General features: G+C 40.3%; 1 protein-coding gene across 4 annotated transcripts in view; it reads right to left on the reverse strand.

Annotated features, from left to right (window-relative positions):
* Positions 1-18,548, reverse strand: part of FARP2 (FERM, ARH/RhoGEF and pleckstrin domain protein 2) — a 73,522-nt gene that overhangs the window by 31,722 nt on the left and 23,252 nt on the right. For all 4 annotated transcript variants that reach the window (XM_053951360.1, XM_053951359.1, XM_053951361.1 and 1 more), the window contains exons 5-13: positions 16,830-16,908; positions 15,000-15,097; positions 12,900-13,014; positions 5,290-5,437; positions 4,425-4,514; positions 3,243-3,406; positions 3,044-3,112; positions 1,552-1,609; positions 627-867 (exon numbers count right to left, since the gene is read on the reverse strand). In XM_053951360.1, coding sequence (XP_053807335.1) covers positions 627-867; positions 1,552-1,609; positions 3,044-3,112; positions 3,243-3,406; positions 4,425-4,514; positions 5,290-5,437; positions 12,900-13,014; positions 15,000-15,097; positions 16,830-16,908 — 1,062 coding nt within the window. The remainder of the gene's footprint in view (positions 1-626; positions 868-1,551; positions 1,610-3,043; positions 3,113-3,242; positions 3,407-4,424; positions 4,515-5,289; positions 5,438-12,899; positions 13,015-14,999; positions 15,098-16,829; positions 16,909-18,548) is intronic.

The raw sequence follows: 18,548 nt of genomic DNA on the forward strand, positions 1-18,548 counted from the left end.
GAGGGAGCTGCTCTCGGAGCGGTTGTTGACGAGGGAGCTCGTTTCCGAGGGGCTCAGCAGGCTTTGCATTCTGCTCGCTTGGGCCTTCACCTCAAACAGCTCCGAGGTGTCCGATGGCCTCTCGTTGCCGTTGAAATCGCTCCCTTCTTCAAATTCAAACTCCTCTTCCATATTCATATCCACGGCCTCGGTTGAGTACCTGTCAGGGCTCGACTGAGCAGAGACTGAGCTTTGCTGGAGGGCATCTGCAGCTAAACCAGCCGGCTCTGACAGACACTTAGAAAACTCAGAACCCTTTAATTCTAACCCACTGTACACATAGGAAAATGCCTCAGAGCCCCCAGCAAAAAAGGACATTTCTGCTGGGTCATCATCAATAAACTCCTCTGACACCTGTAACTGGGAATTTGTCAGTGTGAAAAGAGGGGCCCCTCGGCTGCCATGCTGCTGCTCTTTTTCAGCAATGAATACACCTGTGGTAAAGTCATCCTCATCATTGTCATTTTTACAACCAACAACCCTGCTCTCCTTACTACTTCTCACTACATCTACGTCTACACCGCAACCACTCTCAACAACAGGACAAGACGGGTCACAGTTTCCTGCAACACTACCAAACCCAACACCTTGGAGCACAGGAGATCCAGGCTGCTGCATCAGCTTCCTCCCCGCTTCTTCCACTGGTGCTGCAGTGGTTTTGTCTGGAATCCTTGTGTACGGTGCTCGGGGGTCCAAGGAGGAAGGGCTGGGTTCAGCAAACATGGGCAGGATAGAAGCAGGACTGGTCGAGGAGTGAACCGAGTGGAAGGGGGCAGCTGTTGAGGCAGGAGACCCTGGAGTTCTCAAGCCCTCAGTGAATGGGACACTCTAAAAGGGGACAGAAAAGCAGAAACAAAACAGATAAAAAGGTTTTTGTAATACATAAAAACCAATGTAACATCCAGTTACATCCATATGCAGAAGAAATATCTGCGTCACAGGAGCTCACTTTACAGCAGACACTGTAGAGAACCTGATCCAGCAGCCCATGCAAAAGGCAAGGTTTTTTTCCCTTAATTCTGATAACTGAATGTAAAGTTAAAAGCATACATTTTATAGCTGAACAAGCATCCACAAAGGAAAACAACAAAATGACAGTGAAATTCTGCGCTGCTTCCTTAACCTCTCCCATGTAACACAAGAGCATTCAGTGAAATTATTGTTTCTTGCCATGTCCTGCAGAAGGCATCTTATAACAGCTTTCAGACTGCCAGAGAGCAGTCAGAGAGTACCTGGAGATAACTAATCCTCTGAAATAACAACATATTAGAAAGTCCAACACTTCCTTTTCAGTTCAGTGGAACTTTGAGTAATATATTACTCACTTCACATTCCACTGGCTACAACTATCAAATCAGTAACACCAACGAAAAGAACTGTGCAGCAGATGAAAAGCATACAGTGGCAGCAATTCTGGTGAGTTGACTCCTCCACTATCACCTCAGAAAGCTTATCTATGTTTGTCCATACCCCTGACCACAACCACAACCCCAAGAGTGCTGCAGAACTGACCTGCTTTGGCACGTCTGTGTTCGAGGTGCGAGTGGATGCTCTGACCTTGCTGTGCCTCCTGTGGAACAGAGCAGCCTGTCAGCATCCAAGACATGCATCAGCCTCATTCCTTCCCCCATCACTTATGGTAATGCCAGCAGCCAATAGAAACATCTCGAGCTCTATTTTATCATGTTCTGTTAATAACTAGGTCAAGTTTTAAAAGGTCAAAAGAGTTGTAAATTAAATGATTCAAGATAAGAAACATACAAAAATTGAATAAAGCAAGATCCAGATCTTTCACAGAATCTGAGAACCATTAAAATTGGAAAAGGCCTCTAAGATCATCAAGTCCAACTGTTCCCCCAGCACTAACTCATTTCCCCAAGTGCTTTATCTCCACCTTTTTTGAACACCTCCAGAGACAGTGACTCCAACACTTCCGTGGGCAGCCTGTGCCAGTGCCTGACCGCCCTTTCAGTGAAGAAATTTTTCCCAGTATCTGACCTGAACTTCTCATGGCACCACTTGAAGCCGTTTCCTCTTGTCCTGTCACTTGTTACCTGAGAGGAGGGACTGACCCCACCTGGCTGGTGGGGATCTCTTGGTACCACTGAAGGAGACTTCAAGAACAGCTTGGGGCTGAATACTAACTGAACACTAAACAGCACATTTTAGTTTAACTCCATCCTTTTTCACTATTATAAACATCTACAGAAGAATGTCATTAGAACCAGAATGATATTTGTACAAATTATTGTACAAATTTTTACAAACTCAGCCAACCATATAAAATTTTGTATGTTATACTCCAAAAAGTGATATCCTCCATTACACTTTAGATTCACTCTATGTGAATAATTAAATAGAAAATCAAATTTTCAAATAGAAAAGGAGCTCAACCGTAGTCTGAGACATTAACAATATTAATAGTAGATTAATGTAAACTTTTAAAAATTCCTATTAAATTCTTATAATTCTTTTCTATTAGGAGTAAGAGTTTCTCACACATAGTTTGGATTAGGATTTGGAGTAGGAGGAGTTCCCCACATGTAGACTGGACAGCATTAGAGTCAAGTAAGGAAAAAACAATTTCATAATGAAAACACATATTCTTAATTTACATATTTATATGTTTAGAAACAATTGAGCATTTTAGGTCACAGTTTCAAACTTGCAGATCCCAAGTTCCATTATGTGCTCTGCCACTGGCTGACTGCACAGCTACAGTGGCACAGACAGGTCCTCACTAACACAGAATCTTCAGTACGTGCTGAACTTTCAGACAGCTAAGCCACACATTGTCCACAGACATCCAAACGTGGTACTAAAACTTTCCTAAGCTTCTTATAGCATCACAAAATAATAAACTTCTACATTTTAGTTTAGCTACCTTAAATTCGGTAACTGAGAATGAGCCTGCCTCCAAGTAGCATTAAAACACAAATTTAGGCAACAAGGGCACTGTGAGAGTCTCAGTTATGTTTTGCCTTACAAAGCTATTTCATCTTACCTTTCATATGGGGTTCTCTTCATCCCACTGTCCTTAATATAATCCACTAGTTGCTTCTGCGTTCGTCCACTGTGAACCCACAGAAGTACAAAGGTTATCAAACACAGGGGATGAGCATTAGAGAGGAATGTCTTTAGAATACTTCTTCCCTTTGCTCTCATTTTCTAAGACAAAATGAGTGTGCTCTGTTTCTCCCTACCTGTATCTGAATGATGACCCTCTGGTGAAGAACACTGCTTTAGCCTTTGGCTTTGGCTGGTCGAAGAGCCTAAAGAATGTGTGATACTCAACACAGATTTTCCAGAAGTTTTTACACTCATCCCTACTTCCCAAAAGAAACTCCAATGTATCTTGATAGGGGCCCTGGGAAAAAAACATAGAAGTTCAGTAGCACCTAAAATGACAGTAAGTATCTGCCTTAAAACAATGAGAGTGATTCTGAATGCAGTTAAAAATTAATTAATATCTGTCAAAAATGTTTGCTTACCTTGAAACCGTACAAGTGTTTAAAAAGCATTTTATTTTAGAAACATGCTCAATATAACCCACCTTTAGAAAATTCAAAGAAATTTAAATATTTAAGTGAAATAGTAGCTATTTAAAATACTATTCCTTTTTTAGGAGTTCTGATGCTTGTCAGAAATTCAGACAAAACCAGAAAATACTGCATATGTCAGAGTACAGTTATCACATGAAATTTCTGAGGGTCTCTTTGTGAGACACATTGCTACATCAGCAGACAGCATGTCCTGTTTCAGGTATCCTTGATACATGAAATTATATGATGTCCAAAGTTGGTTTTTCCCCTCTCTTTTAATATAAATTAAACACTGAATGCAATCTAGTCATCCAGCATGGAAGCAACAATTTTGATGACATCTGCAATGAAAAACACGTACTGTAAATCAGATAAGTATGAAAAACGACACTTGTGCTATAGGGATGTGTAGAAAAGATGAAGCAAGGGTAATCACACCAAAATTAAGCTACAACATTATAGTTTCAGCCACCTATTCCTACCTGAGGTAGGAGGTGGATCAGGTGTATCAGATAATTTTTTTTTGAATCAAGAAAGTGGATGCATCTTTTTCAAAGGAGAAGTACTGAGAAAGGCTGCACCAAATACTTTGGTCTAGTAATTTTTTTCCGTCTTACATTTATACATGTGTAAGCTTGTGTCACGGATAAGTTGAGATTGAAACAGAAAAACTTAAAGATCCTAAGTTGTGGGGTGAGAAAGGAAAGATTGACACTTGAATGACGCAGCCAAACCTGCCCACTGAGGCTGTTTTATAAAATCACAAACTCCAGAAATATTCATAAGCACAGATATTTTTTTTTTAACACTGATCATCTATATTACAGTCAAAGTTACACAAACCTCTGGGTGGAGCTTAATAAGGAATCTTTTCCTCTTGAAGCTCAGTTTACGGACCTTGGACCAGTTGAAGGTATTGATTTTCGTGTTACCCTGAATCAAAATGAGAATGATCAAATGTTAGCGTAAGTTTCAGAAAAGCAGAGTACCAAGCAAAATTCTGTTGTGGGTATATAGACACGTATGTGGACACATCCAGCTGGATTTTTAGTTCTGGTGACAATATTCCCTTAAACAAGAGAGGTCACTAAGCAGTCTGAGAGGGATTGCAGGACTACAGTGGCTGATGCACCTCCAAAAGAAGCTGCCCCACAGTAACCAAAGATCAGGTAAGACACAGCTGAGCACCCAAACAGAAATATTTCAGTAAATCAGATGCCTCTGTGTTTTGGGGAGAGGAAAACCCTATCATTGTATTCAATTCATAAACATGATTCTGAGCACTGAGTTGCTTCTTTAATACAACAAACATAGTAACACTAATTGATCCAATCACTCCAATCAGTCAGCATTCCTATACAATAAGAGCAACAGTACCCCAGCAAAAATCCACTGGAATATTAAAATAAGAGAAACCAAACCAAAATTCCAGGATGACAGACCAGGGCTGCTTGCTCCAAATGAATTGATGATTTTCTCTTACCACACACCTAACTTCAAACAAAGCCCCTCTATTTCACTGTCACTTGGTTTTGATGCTCTGTTCTCTGCACAAGAACAAGCTGCACCAAACAGAATTTTGGGGGCTTAAATGACACTCCTTGACCATAGAACACGTTAAATTTTCAAGACATCATAAACACCTGATGTTAAAATGAGAGACTTACTCCAAGACATGCTAAAGGACAGTCTGCCAGCCCTGCCATACCTGGAACACCAGCACACCCATGTGTGAAACTGCCAGATTGATTTTGGTGCCCTCGCGGTCGGAGGCAAGGTGGAATCTGATGCCATACATCTCCAGTTTCCGGGCAATTTCAAGCACTTGAAAGTCAGATTCAGCAGGAGTTTGACCCCTATAATGAGGAAGAAAAATAAAGTTCTAAGAATGATCTGATTCTACCACACTGCCAACACACTTAAGTCTGAACTCTGGCACTAAATGAGAAATTTCTGTCTCATCTAGTTGGGTGGCTTCACTCCATGTTGTGTGTTACTCTGAAAGTTCTGTAATGACACAGCTGATGGCCAATGTCAAGTGCATCCCAAAACAGATGGTGAGAAAGATATTAATTAGCTCAGAGCTTTTGCAGTTGAGAAACTATAAAGTTGAACAAATCCAAATTCAATCCACAGTGCTCCTCCTTCTGCTTGCTTGTGTACACATTAGCATTAACTAAGATAAGAAGTGAGAGCTGGTGGAGTTGCGCAGCCAGCAAAAGAGAAACAATGTAAATATTGCAACAGAATGACCCTTTTCAGGTCAAGTTTTGGGACCACAAAATTATTACTCTATTATTACCAGTGCAACACATTCCTCCTGCCTTTGGCTGGATAATTCCCCCCCTGCCAAGGAATCAAGAGAAGGATCTTTAAAATGAAACCTCATCTGCTGTCAAAATTACTCTAAAACCAAGAGGAAGCTGTACATAGACAGGAGCAACTGCTCTGTAAGGGTGCACAAGGTCCAAAACAGCACCACAGAGACTGTTCATGACTCTGGCACATACCTGTCACAATTTCAGCCCTCACTGACTGCTCCCCAGGTTAGCTGACATCAAACCATTAACATTTTGCTCTCCTGCATGAAAACAGTCCTTTTTTTCCCTCAATCCCCCTTGTTTTTTTCCATGAGAGCGAGTGCATTAGATTGTAGTGCATTTTCAGTGGGTACTTGAACTGACAAGACCTTTTCCCTGTAAGTCAAAACACTCTATAAGTTCATGGGTCCTGACAAGGAGTTAAAGATCCTCCAAGAATGAGCAAAAGGTGCTGTGGAAATGAAGGAGGTCTTGGAGTCATAGAATCATAAAATCATTAAGGCTGAAAAAGACATTGAAGATTATCAAGTCTAACTATTGCTGCTGACCAAGCCTCACTTACACTACAAAGCAAAAAAGTCTTTATCACAAACATAAGCATGTCACCCAAGTAGGTCTCTGAACTACAAACACCCTGCAAGAAAATGCTACTACCCAGTTTTAGGCATAATATGGTCCAGGAGAAGCAGGAGAACCTTCTCCTGTGCTAACCCCAAGGAAACCCCACTGCAGAGCTGCTGATGTGGGGTCCCCAGCCTAAGTGGACACTCCATAAGATGAAGCAAGACTAGAGGAGGGCACAGAGATGCTCCAAGAGCTGGAGCCCCTCTGCTCTGGAGACAGGCTGGGAGAGCTGGTGGTGTTCATCTGGAGAAGAGAAAGCTCTGGAGAGACTTCATTGTGGCCTTTCAGTTCTTAACAAGGGCTTTTAAAAAAGAGAGAGACTTTTTCTATGGACAAAAAGTGATAGGAGATGGAGGAATGGTTTTAAACTAAAAGAGATGAGATTAAGACTACATTAGGAGAAATTCTTCCCTGTGAGGGTGCTGAGGCCCTGGCAGAGGTTGCTCAGAGAAGCTGTGGCTGCCCCTGGATCCCTGGAAGTGTCCAAGGTCAGGTTGGACAGGGCTTGGAGCAACCTGGGATAGTGGAAGGTGTCCTTACCCATGGCAGCAGGTCAAAGCAAGATTAACTTTAAGGTCCCTTCCATCCCAAACCACTCTGGAATTCTGTGGAACACCAGCAGCACAGGACCTGCTGGGGCATTCAGAGCAGTGAGGCTGTATCAGCTGACCCCCTACATCACTACTGACAATGATTAGAAATAATAAATACCAAATTACTTCCATGTGCAAGTTCACTAGGATAAATGCAATGATACACAGAAGACACAGGTGCTAAAACATAATTATTCTATTTACAAACAACCACTGCTGAAAACAGATTAGATTCCTGCACACACAAACTAAGCACATTTTACAAGCCTTTTTTTCCAAGAAGAAAATGCCCTTTCTTCCATAAATCTGCATTTCACTTTATTAAAACAGAAGACAAACTATTTTTAACATTACCTATTTTTGTGTACTATGCTGTGTCAACCAGAACACCACTACTAAATAAATTCTCCTGGTCCCTTGACTGGCTTTTCTAGTCATACTCCTTAAAAATACCTCCTTCTACCTACCTAGAGTCATGTGTTAGATCAAACAATTGTTTAGCTCCATATAGATTTTTTTAAAACACAAATAGAGAATACTGAAGTGAATTATTATTACATTTGAATTTAACAAAACTAGGGATGATGACAATACATATTAACCCTAAGTAAGAACTGTCTCTACAATTCATAATACAATTATGAAACTTATTTCACATGCTACAGTTTTAAAAATAGAAGCTGTAAGAAAAAGCAATGATTTTTTTATAGTTGCTAAAATTCTCTTTACTATAAAACACACACATACACAAAATGCCCTGTGAAAGGAAACCTGAATGCACACAACAGCATTTCAGCAGTGTTCTGTTGCCTTGTTCATTCTGGAGGGGAAAACAAAGAATCTAAAACACTACAGCAGGAAATCACAAATTTCTTTTGCCAGCTGCAGAAGGCAGGGATTCAGTGACATTCCTGACTTTACAGGCTCAGTCTGTAATCCACCTTATCCAAACAGCAGTACTATGTGACCATGTAATATAAAGAGAAGATCATAAGGGGCACAAAAACCTGATTTCAAATGGAAACAGAAATGCCAAACTACAGAGTCCTGTAGCTGCATTTCTAACAGTGTTACCACTGTGTGTACCAGTCACACCTAAGAGCTCAGACTGGTAAAGCAGATTTCTCTTCTCACTGAAATTAGTAACTCTGGAGCAAGTGCTTTTAACATTGCCTTCAACTGTTGTTTAATTTCCACCACAGATTCCTTAACTGAGTCAAAAAACCTGGAGTACCACGGTTCCTATTTATTAAATATATACAAGACAAAATAGGTAGATCATAAATCCTGCTTTTGGCCAGGGTTTCCTGAGTTACACTCTGAGAGCACTGTGTGTAACTCCCACCCACGCTAATTCCTGCTATAATTCTTCTGAATACAGCGACATTAAGAATGAAAGCAGGGCTTTGTCTTTTAAAAAGGGTGCTGAGGTTGGGAAGGAGGTTTGGAAGGGAAGGAAGGCAAAACCAAAAAATGGCAACTAGAAAATGGGAGCTCTATAGTACTAAAAATTCCTCATGAACAGTCTGGTGTAACTGATGTAGAACCACTGACTGTTATTTCATGTACCATTAGATATGATCCAAAGCACAGCACATCTCAGAAAAAAAAATAAAAATAAGATGCCAGCCAATTTTCAGAGTGTTAGATTGCACACAACCTGCCTGTAGCCAGCAGAGAAGGCTGAGCCTGGTGTGGAGGAGCTGGGAGCAGAGCCAGGCAGCTCTGGTTGTACCACAGACAGGTACCAAGAGAGGCAGTGACAGAAATTGCCCTCAGATGCTGCCTACAGGCTTAGCTGCACAGCCCAGCCCCAAAACAATCTGCTCTAATTTTGTTCAGCCATTAAGCAGATAAATCTACTTAATCTTCCCCAGGTCAATAAACGACACACTAATATCAGTATTTCCAGCAAAAACTGTCAGTGCAATAGGTGTTAGTGCAGAGCTTCCTTACAACCATCCAGCTAGACAAATATTGGTTGTGATACAATGTTCCCATGGCAATGCACTCAAAATAAATGCTGTCAAGTGTTAAGTGATTTACAGAGCATTTAAACCCAGTGATTAATATAGAACTTGAAAGATGAAGTGTCAAGTTAGGGTTTTTCTAATTTACACACAATTTAAAGAATTTAAATTCAAGGACAACTAAGCTAACAAGTTGTGAAAGGACGTGAGGGATAACAGTAAATGTAAATATAAATCTATTAAATCTTCTACTTCTTTCCTGATTTAAGTATGCACAGACAAAGAAACCACAGACATGTGAACACAGGCAAAATGTCTCATGTTGAATCCTGCACTCACCTCACAGCAAGTATTCTACTATTCACAGGAAGGCAGAAAACACTGTATTTTGGGTGTCTGGGTGACAGGAATTAATTGCACCAGCACCAATACACCATCTACAAGATACACATATTTTGTTTTTAATCAACTATAAAGATAAAATAGGCTAATTCAGGCTCTTGCTGAAGCAATAACTAATGTGCTACACCAAAAATATAACTCATCTTGTTTACCATTACTACATTTGCAAAGTATAGAAACCATATTCCTATTCTTTTTTAAAGGAAAGAAATCTGTATTTTCAAATGTAAAAGAAAAAAATATTTTTAATAGAAAATAAACATTCAATTGCCATCTTTCCAATTACAACATTCTCCATTTACAGAATGGACTGGATACACAGGTTCTGTTTTATTGAGGGTGATGATGTTCTCCCACTTCTAAGAGCTACAGTGAAGCAAAAAAAAAAAAAAAAAAAAAGGGAAAATGGGCAGAAAGTGCCACAAAAACAATCTGGAGGAGATGAGCCATCCTGCCAGAAATGGGTTTCTCTTCCTGGACACCTGGTTTGTACAAGAAATCTTTCAGGAGCAATCATCAGTGGAAGAATCACAGAATTCCAGGATGGTTTGGGTGGGAAGGGACCTTAAAGATCATCCAGTCCCCCATGCCTGCCTTGGGCAGGGACACCTTCCACTATCCCAGGCTGCTCCAAGCCCCATCCCACCTGGCCTCAAAAATATTAGTCTGCTAAAGGTAACTGGGGGAATAATAAGGTAAATTAAAGGAAATAAATAATTAAAATTAATGAATAAAGTAAAAATGTGACACACCAGGATAATATGAAAGAGAAGCATTTTTGTCTGTCCAGCTGCACTGTGCAGCATCACCAGGAAAAAGCCAAATACTCAGGTCTCTGCTCCTGCCTGCTCCTTGGAACAGAAATGAGGAAAAATGTGTCTACACTGAGAAAACTCAGAGTCCCCCTCAACTGCTGAAGATGGGAAAGGGTGGTCAATATTCCCTGAGTAAGGGAAGAGGGAGGGGATGTATGTGCTAGTTTGGGCTGGGGTTAATTTTCTTCACAGGTTGAAATTTCTATTTGAGTTTGAGATTTCTATTTGAGCTGGGAACATGTTGATAACCCGGGGTGTTTTCCTTATTGCCCAGCAAAGCTCTCCCAGACCCAAAGGCTTTTCTGCTCCACACACAGCTCCACCAGGGAGGTGCTGGGAGAGGGGGCACAGCCAGGACAGCTGATCCCAACTGACCCCAAGGATATTCCATCCCATATGGCCTCGTGCTCAGCATATAAAGCTGAGGGAAGCAGGAGGAAGGGAGGACATTTGGAGTGATGGCGCTTGTTTTCCCAAGTCACTGTTACCTGTGATGGGATCCTGCTTTCCTGAGGATGGCTGAACACTTGCCTGCCAGTGGGAATTAAGGAATGAATTCCTGGTTTTGCTCTGCATGTGTGTGTGGCTTTTGCTTCACCTATTTGAGCTGTCTGTATCTCAAGCTGTGAATTTTCCCACTTTCACCCTTCCAAATCTCTCCCCCAACCCACCAAGGGGGAGCCAGCAGCAGCATGGGGCTGAGCTGGGGTTAAACCATGGAAGCCACAGCTAATTTTAAAACTGCAGAGCTTGCAAAATTACATCTCTCTAACAAAAATGTTTCCAAAGGCACAGGGAAAATTTAAAATGTGCCCTCAAGGTACCCAGGTATCTCTATCATTCAAAGGTAACCTTTTCGTGCCTCAGCTGTTAATCTGAACATGGCTTGCATGTACACTTCTGCCTTTAAAAAACTGCCTTAAAATAAGATTTACAATCATTTTAATAATATGGCTGTATTAAATGCAATTCTTATTAAAATAATTTTGAAAAGTACATTTATGTAGCAAGGAATCTTTACCTATTAACCTTCCTGACAAGGCAAAAATACAAACTTTCCTTATTGTAACCAATGATTAGAAGTACCTTGTTCGAAAAAAAAGCTCACATCTATTAAACAGAACTACCAGTCCCTGACTCAGAAGACAGTCACAACCTTTCCATCAAGGGAAGCAAACCAGGAAAATTCCCCACAAGCAGAAGCAACTCAACAGAATCCTGGTATGTGACTAACACTGGGCTACTCTGTCCATGCTCTGGGGGTACTTAGATCTAAAAATCCCACGTTTCACCTCAAATTTGAGAGCCACCAGCCTACCCTGCATAGTGTCATCAAAACCTTGCATGACCCATTTGTAGCTTCAGACTCCACAGCACCTTGCAGTAGTATCACAATGTCACTACAAGTTCTGGGAAAAGGATTTTCCCCTTTATAATTTGCTTTAAAATTACTATTTATTTCAGCACTTTTCTTCAGACAAGAGAAAAATAGTGAAATTAATGATTTCCCTATTCTGGCAACTTTCTCCCAAAGTGAAGAATCATAGCATATATTTTAATTTACTTCAAAATTACTTTAAATTACTTAAAAACATTTCTTTTGTTTCTTCATAATTTCCACAAGCACCTCAAAGTTTCAAAGGCAGAGAAAAAGTAACCACCTGATTTCATGAAGAATCAACAAAACTGAAATTTCATCATTAGCAATAATTTCAGTACAAGTTAAAATGACTGATCATAAACAGCAAATAGCTAATTACTGAAATTCTCAGGAACTAATCTTCCAATACTATAGGATGTGTCTTTAAACACAGATGCTGCCCTGCCTTGTTCTGTCTTAAAAGAAAATCAGTCAGCAACAATCCACGAGTTCACCCACAAAGAGCAAAGGAAAATCTAAGTTTGGATTAAAACACAGAACCATGCATGATAAAATGCGTGTGTGGACATTCACAATTTTTAGAAGAACTTCAAATTGCTAAATCCTAATATGCAAGGTGTCACAAATTACAGAAAGATAAGTTCGTGCAGTTCCTGACTCCATGTTGGAACTAATTTTATATTTGTGGCAGAGTTTCTTTGTCACCAATAATCTTCCCTTATTTCAAAAATACCCAGCTGTAAGATAAGGTATTGCATGAATTCTGACAGAAGTTACTTCTTCCCCACTCCCTCCCCATCCTTCTCCATCTCCCTTATATTTAATGTGTAGCAAAAGAATACGATTCAATTGATTTCTAATTATCTAGACAAAAACAAGAGCTCTTTGCCAGCATATGCTGGCAAAACTGAGCTTAGGCTTTGTAGAATGGAAATTCTGAAGAATTATTTTGCCTATATCCATTATAACATGTAAGCTTTCTTTGGGACATTATTAAAGGCCCACTGCAAAAATAACTTGAGAAAAACTACTGCCCAACAACTCCATTCTGACTATGTAACTATTGCTACCAAACTTTCTTGCTCAAGGTAAATGGTGTTTAATTTTACACACTCTTAATGTCATCCTGTCATGCAGCTGCTCAACTTCCCCCAGGCAAGTCAATCTGCTGCCCAGGGGTTACCTCAGTGGTTTATATTAATCCTCACTTACACATGCTTCCTGTGGAACTCCAGGATCTTTCCTTCAAGTTTTTCCTGGTTTGGCAAATACTGGTTTGTTTTAAGGTGTTCTCGATCTTCTGATTCATCAAAATCACCTATTTCAGCTACAACAGAAAACAAAACAATGTTAGAGTAAGAAGAAACAATGGAAAAGGAACAATGAGAGAAAATATTTGGTTAGGAATTAGAGACACTACAAGAGCCTTTAAGTGCTTCAAATTTGTGCACGATGTTTTGGTTTTGTATCCAGCTTCATTTTACCAAACTCACATTTACCCCAAGCTGGCTTCCTGGGGATTACAGCAGTATTTGAACATTGTCTGGAAAACTTAGACTTCTTAAGAGTGCAAGATGTGAGACTTGTAGAAATCTGTGAGGTGGTCTGAACATTTCCTCCTTACAGGTACCTTATACCAAATAGCATATTTCAATTCATTTTTTACTATATATATGTAGAACAGTAATAGACAAGGCTACTCGGGAAGATGTTAAGTTACATCTGGAATTTTGGTCTCCCCTTCACATATCCATGTCTTTCAGATGCAATGCTGTGAATTTAGGAAGATTTACAGAAGGAAAGAGCTTTATTGTGAAGTGCAGAACAGCTTCCACCTCATACAACACGAAACAATCAGAAGTCTTTGGCTCAGAATACAGAAGTACAAGGCAGGCAGAACACGTGGCAAATGCATATAAAATTACAAGTTGAATAAATAAATTTTAAGAATTTACTTTTTCTGATTAAAATACATGAAGTTGCAACATTAAATTCAAAACTGAAACATTTTAAAAGATAAAAGTACATATGTTGTCCTAAAAACTTCCCGAAAACTAAGATGTGAAGCTCATTTCTGTGGAAGGATGCCAAAAATATAAGTAAATTCAGAAATTAGACAAATACAAGGGCAATCAAACTGATGCAGAGCCAGTCTGTGGTGCTGTGTGTGCAGTGATTATGGGATGGATGCAGCAAAAGGAGAGTTGCCATATGCATGCTCTGCGTCTGAGGGCATCTGCCATCAGCTACTGTCAGAGAAAGGAATGGGATTGTTCTTAACAAGAACCCAGCAAATCCTGTTTAAAGCCTAGCCAGCACATGAAAGGAGTAAAAAAATACTGAAGGGAGCTCTTGTAAAATAATTTCTGTTGAAAATAAACCTGTTATTTCTCAAAGCCCTTTTTCCAGAAGAGCAGAATCAGGCTAAGCAAGGCCTGATGATGAGATTCTCTCATCAGCTCCACAGTGCTGGAAAATCATGAGCAGGTTTTAATGGTGTCACTCACTGATGGCACACACACAAGACAGATTTGCTCTTCCAATAAAATCACCACAAGTAATACTATTATAACTGTATTATTATATGGCGTTGCAGAATTAGACAACCAATAACTACTTAGCAGTGCACATGTGAAGAAGTATTATTGATCAGCTTTTGCTTCTAGCCAGCAAAGAGCCACCAAAAGCCTGCAGGTCAGCTTGCAGACCTGTGAACACTTTGGCTGCTGCTCCAGCAATTTGGTGTCTGAATTCACTCAAGGTTTCCAACCTCCCCGTCTCTAAGGCCACATTTTAGGTCTTTAAGCATGTACAGACTAAGCCAGCAGCAGCATGGAGTGCTTCCAAATGAATTGCTTCCCATTTCCATTTTCAGTCCCAGCAAGGAGGAAAGCTGCTGACAGACAACCCCACTGCAGAACCTGTTCCAGCATGGTTCTTAGCTGCATTTCAGCCCAGTTCCAGTACAGCCATCTCCTCCCAAGGCACAGGAAAAGTGAGAAGTGAAGCCAAGGGAGCACCTAGACAGGTGGGAACAGCTGTCTGGAAGATGTAGAGTGCTGGCAACAGAGCTTGCAGAGCCAGGGAAACAGCAAGGTGCTGATTTTGTGCTACCCCTCTGAAGCCAAGTTTACCTCATACACAAGCACCAGCTGTTCCTCCCCACATCAGCCCTGATGACCATCCCAGGGTTGAAACCCAACATATTTACAGTGTGTGGAGAAGGACATACTGTGAGACAGAGACTTCTTTTAGTTACCAAAAGCTTCTATGTGTGATTTAATGTGGGTTAGCACTGGCTGGGATACTCACACTGCAGAAGGTGGGAGACCAGCAGAGCAGCCGTGTTGTCACTGCAGGTCAGCCTCTCCTCTGCCAGGTCCCTCTTGATTTGCAATGCAAACAGATACCTGCAGGAGAGGTACAAGGGCTGGAGTTACACAGATCATCCTGACACATGAAAGGACAACAGAACAACTGAGCAGGAGCTTAAAAAAGCAGCATGTCCTGATCCTTCTGCTCTCCAAAGAATAACACAACAGCCTGGCTACCGAGGAGTGTCAAATCAAACCAAAATAACCTGTGACTGCTCCAGTGCAAATTATCAGCACAAAAGGCTCACAGGAACAAGGAAGCAGAAGGAAAACTATGTTTTAAGCAGGCTTCATCTGTGCAGTAACAGCAGCTGTCATTTTTAGCTGGAAAGAAAGAACACTTCAAGTGATCTTATCCATTAGAAAAAAAAATGGAAGGACATCACTGATTCCAGTATTTTGTTAGGAAAACTGATAAGCATTTCTGTTAGCACTCAACTAATCTACTCAGCAGCTATATTTTACAGAACTATATTAGCAGCCTACAAAGACAGTAAGAAGTTCAGTTTACTTTTCTTATACTGCTATATTAGTTCAACTAAAATATTTCCCATTCAGTTGTTAAAGAGGAATAATTTTTTGTTTAACAGTTTTGTATGCTGTTCCTTTTACTTGGAAGGAGATACACTAAGGACTCCAGAAAACAGGCAACAATTCACTACTATAAACCTTCAAACTGACAGACTGATCCTTTTTCTTTACTGAATTATACCCTAAGAGATAGCAATATGATTTTTTAAAAAAGAGTTTATTTTAAAATTTTATTCCTGAAGTAAAATATACTAAATGTTATATATTTTGAATGATAGGGGTTTTTAAAGTTTTTAAGTAGTATAAGTATGCATTAAAGGTTTCTCAAAAAGTATGTTCTGCTTTCTGTATGTCTGATGAGCTCTCAGTTTTTTTAGTACACTCACAATAAAGAATATAGTATCATTAACAGCATCATTGACTACCCAAATGCTCTAAGTGCAGCCCATAAATACTCAATAAATAGGCAAAATACAGTTCCTGCTCTAAAAAGCTGTGTTCCTGATGAATTTCCTATATGAAACAGCAGTTAATATAAGAAAACTTGGTGCAAAGGAAATATTTAGATAATATTTCTCCTTACAAGAGACAATCACAACAGTTGTCATGCTGGTTTGTTCTTCAATACATCTGAAGGATGTATTGAACAAGGAACAACAAGGAACCTACGAGGAATTCCAATTAAAAGTAGTGAAACTGTGAAAAGCACTAAATGAGCTCTTTAAACACCAACATCTGGGTAATGTCCTTGTTAGAAGCAGACTTCAAATCAGATCCCCAGGTGCTAGCAGGTGGGTAGGGCTGCTTAACTGACCACAGATCCATTAGCAATCCACAAAAATAACCTATGGTGAGCATGGTTAAAACTGTGAACAGTAAAGTGTGTTTGCAAGTGCAAAGTATGTTTGGAAGTTTAAATCACTTATTAAAACATGTACTGATTATTTTATATATTCTTTTTTTATAGACAGTGTTTATAAACATCTGTATTTTCTGTATACTCTGACTCCCTTGACCACATGATGCTGGAAAGGCCTAACCTGTGCTGTTTTCTGTTTTGAAAAGTAATTTTTCTGATAACTTTCATCTGCCAACACATGTCTGCTGAAACTGTAACATTCACTGTAAGTGCTCTTTCACTCATCTTCCACCTCAGTTTTGCTTGGCAGCTGTGCTGCCTTCCTATTCTCTTAATTCAGTACATAAAGCATGTCCAATAGTTCTAAAAATACTTTACCTGGTATATTCCTCTTGCAGCTGGCCTGGGTCAGGAGGGAAAAACTTTACAGCCAGACGAAGCATTGTAGTCTTTGGTCCTAGAAGAAAAGTTGGTCATTTCACAAAAGCACCCGGTGTTCTTCATAAACACATGCATATTCTGTTTGCCAACAGGCAGAGAACCAACACAGAGAAATTCTAGCCAGATTTCAAATCCCAGCTAACCACAGCAGGCTCTGGTGTAGATTAGTGTCAAGTGAGATAAAGCAGCTGTTTTCCAGAGGAACGTGGATACCGCTGACAAGGTGAGCCTGCAGGCCGAATGCTGGAAAAACAGTTTCATGCAATGTGAAATCTGTAATATTCCAAAGAAGCTGCTTGGCTGCGTAAAAGACCATCAGAGGTGACCCAGGGACAGGGTCCCAGCAGGAGAGCAGAAGGGAGACACATCCCACAGGCTCCCAACACCCATCCCTACCATCAGGACTGATGCCAGCAGACTCAGCTGGCACCCCATGCAGATAAAAGGGTGTTTGCAGCCTGCTCCCAGCATGCCTGGTAATACACATTTCCACACATTTCCAGAAAATTAAATTAAATTAGAAAACTAATTTAATTTTCAAAATTAAAGAGAACCCTTGGTCACTATTGGGAACAATCCATAATTCTCTAAATTAACAGTTCCAGCATCACAACTCAGCCTGTGGAACCACAATCCCTGTTTCCCCTGGATTTCTGAAGGAATTACTACAGGGTACAACAGTCTCTCACCATGCCAGGGCTGGGCAGCACTGTTTTCCCATTGTTTTCCCTGCCTGAAAGCAAATGAGGCCAAGTATTCCAGAGGCAGGCAAAGCAGTGGCCAGGCTGTGCTTCCAGGAGCCTGCTGAGCATCCACCTGATGTCCACAGGCACCCTCTGGACCAGAGCCAGGCAGTGCCCCCAGGGATTCCCCGTGCCACCGCTGTTTCAAAGTAAACTTACCCAAATTAAAAATAAATCAAACTTGTTGGAGCACAAGCAGCCTGCTTTAATTTATTTTAAGCAACAGGATCTCTCAAAGTTTAACGAAGTCCAGTTTAACCCCATCAGCCCCAAAGTACACTGATTTCTTCTTCTGGAATATCTGATTCCCACAGGCCAAACATTCCTTCACTCATCCTCTCATTTGCTAATGAGAGAATAACAAACTTTGCTTTTTGACAAGTAGCTGGGAGAACTCACTATCACAGCTGTGACAAGAGCAGCTCCCAGCCTCCAATTCCAGATTTACCAAAGCTTTGGTGAACAACAACAACAAAAAACCAAAAAAACTAAAATCCATATCCTAATTACAGTGCAGTATCTAGAAATGACAGGAGGCTGGAAATAACACCCTATAATGACACAGAAAGCCCACATTTGGCAGAGATTAAGGATTCTACAGTTCTAGACATAGACCAAGTGAGGAAAATAAATAGTTCCAGTTAAAAGACCAAAACTTTACATCAAATTTCTGAAAATACTCTGAGCCTCTGACCTTCACAAGGTTAAGAACAGTCCTGCACATTACTGATGTCAATCAAGTGGAAGTGTCAATGTGGGAGCAATTTTGGAAGTGTTTCAAGCATCACTTACATCAAATGATAATAAATATTAAAAAATTAAAAATATAATATTGCATATTTGCCTCTGTAGCACAACCCTCCTCTTTTTGTTTAGGCTGTCTTGCCTTTCCTCTGTGAATAAGTTCCACTCA

Source organism: Vidua chalybeata, chromosome 10 (assembly GCF_026979565.1).
Source record: "Vidua chalybeata isolate OUT-0048 chromosome 10, bVidCha1 merged haplotype, whole genome shotgun sequence".
NCBI lineage: Eukaryota > Metazoa > Chordata > Aves > Passeriformes > Viduidae > Vidua > Vidua chalybeata.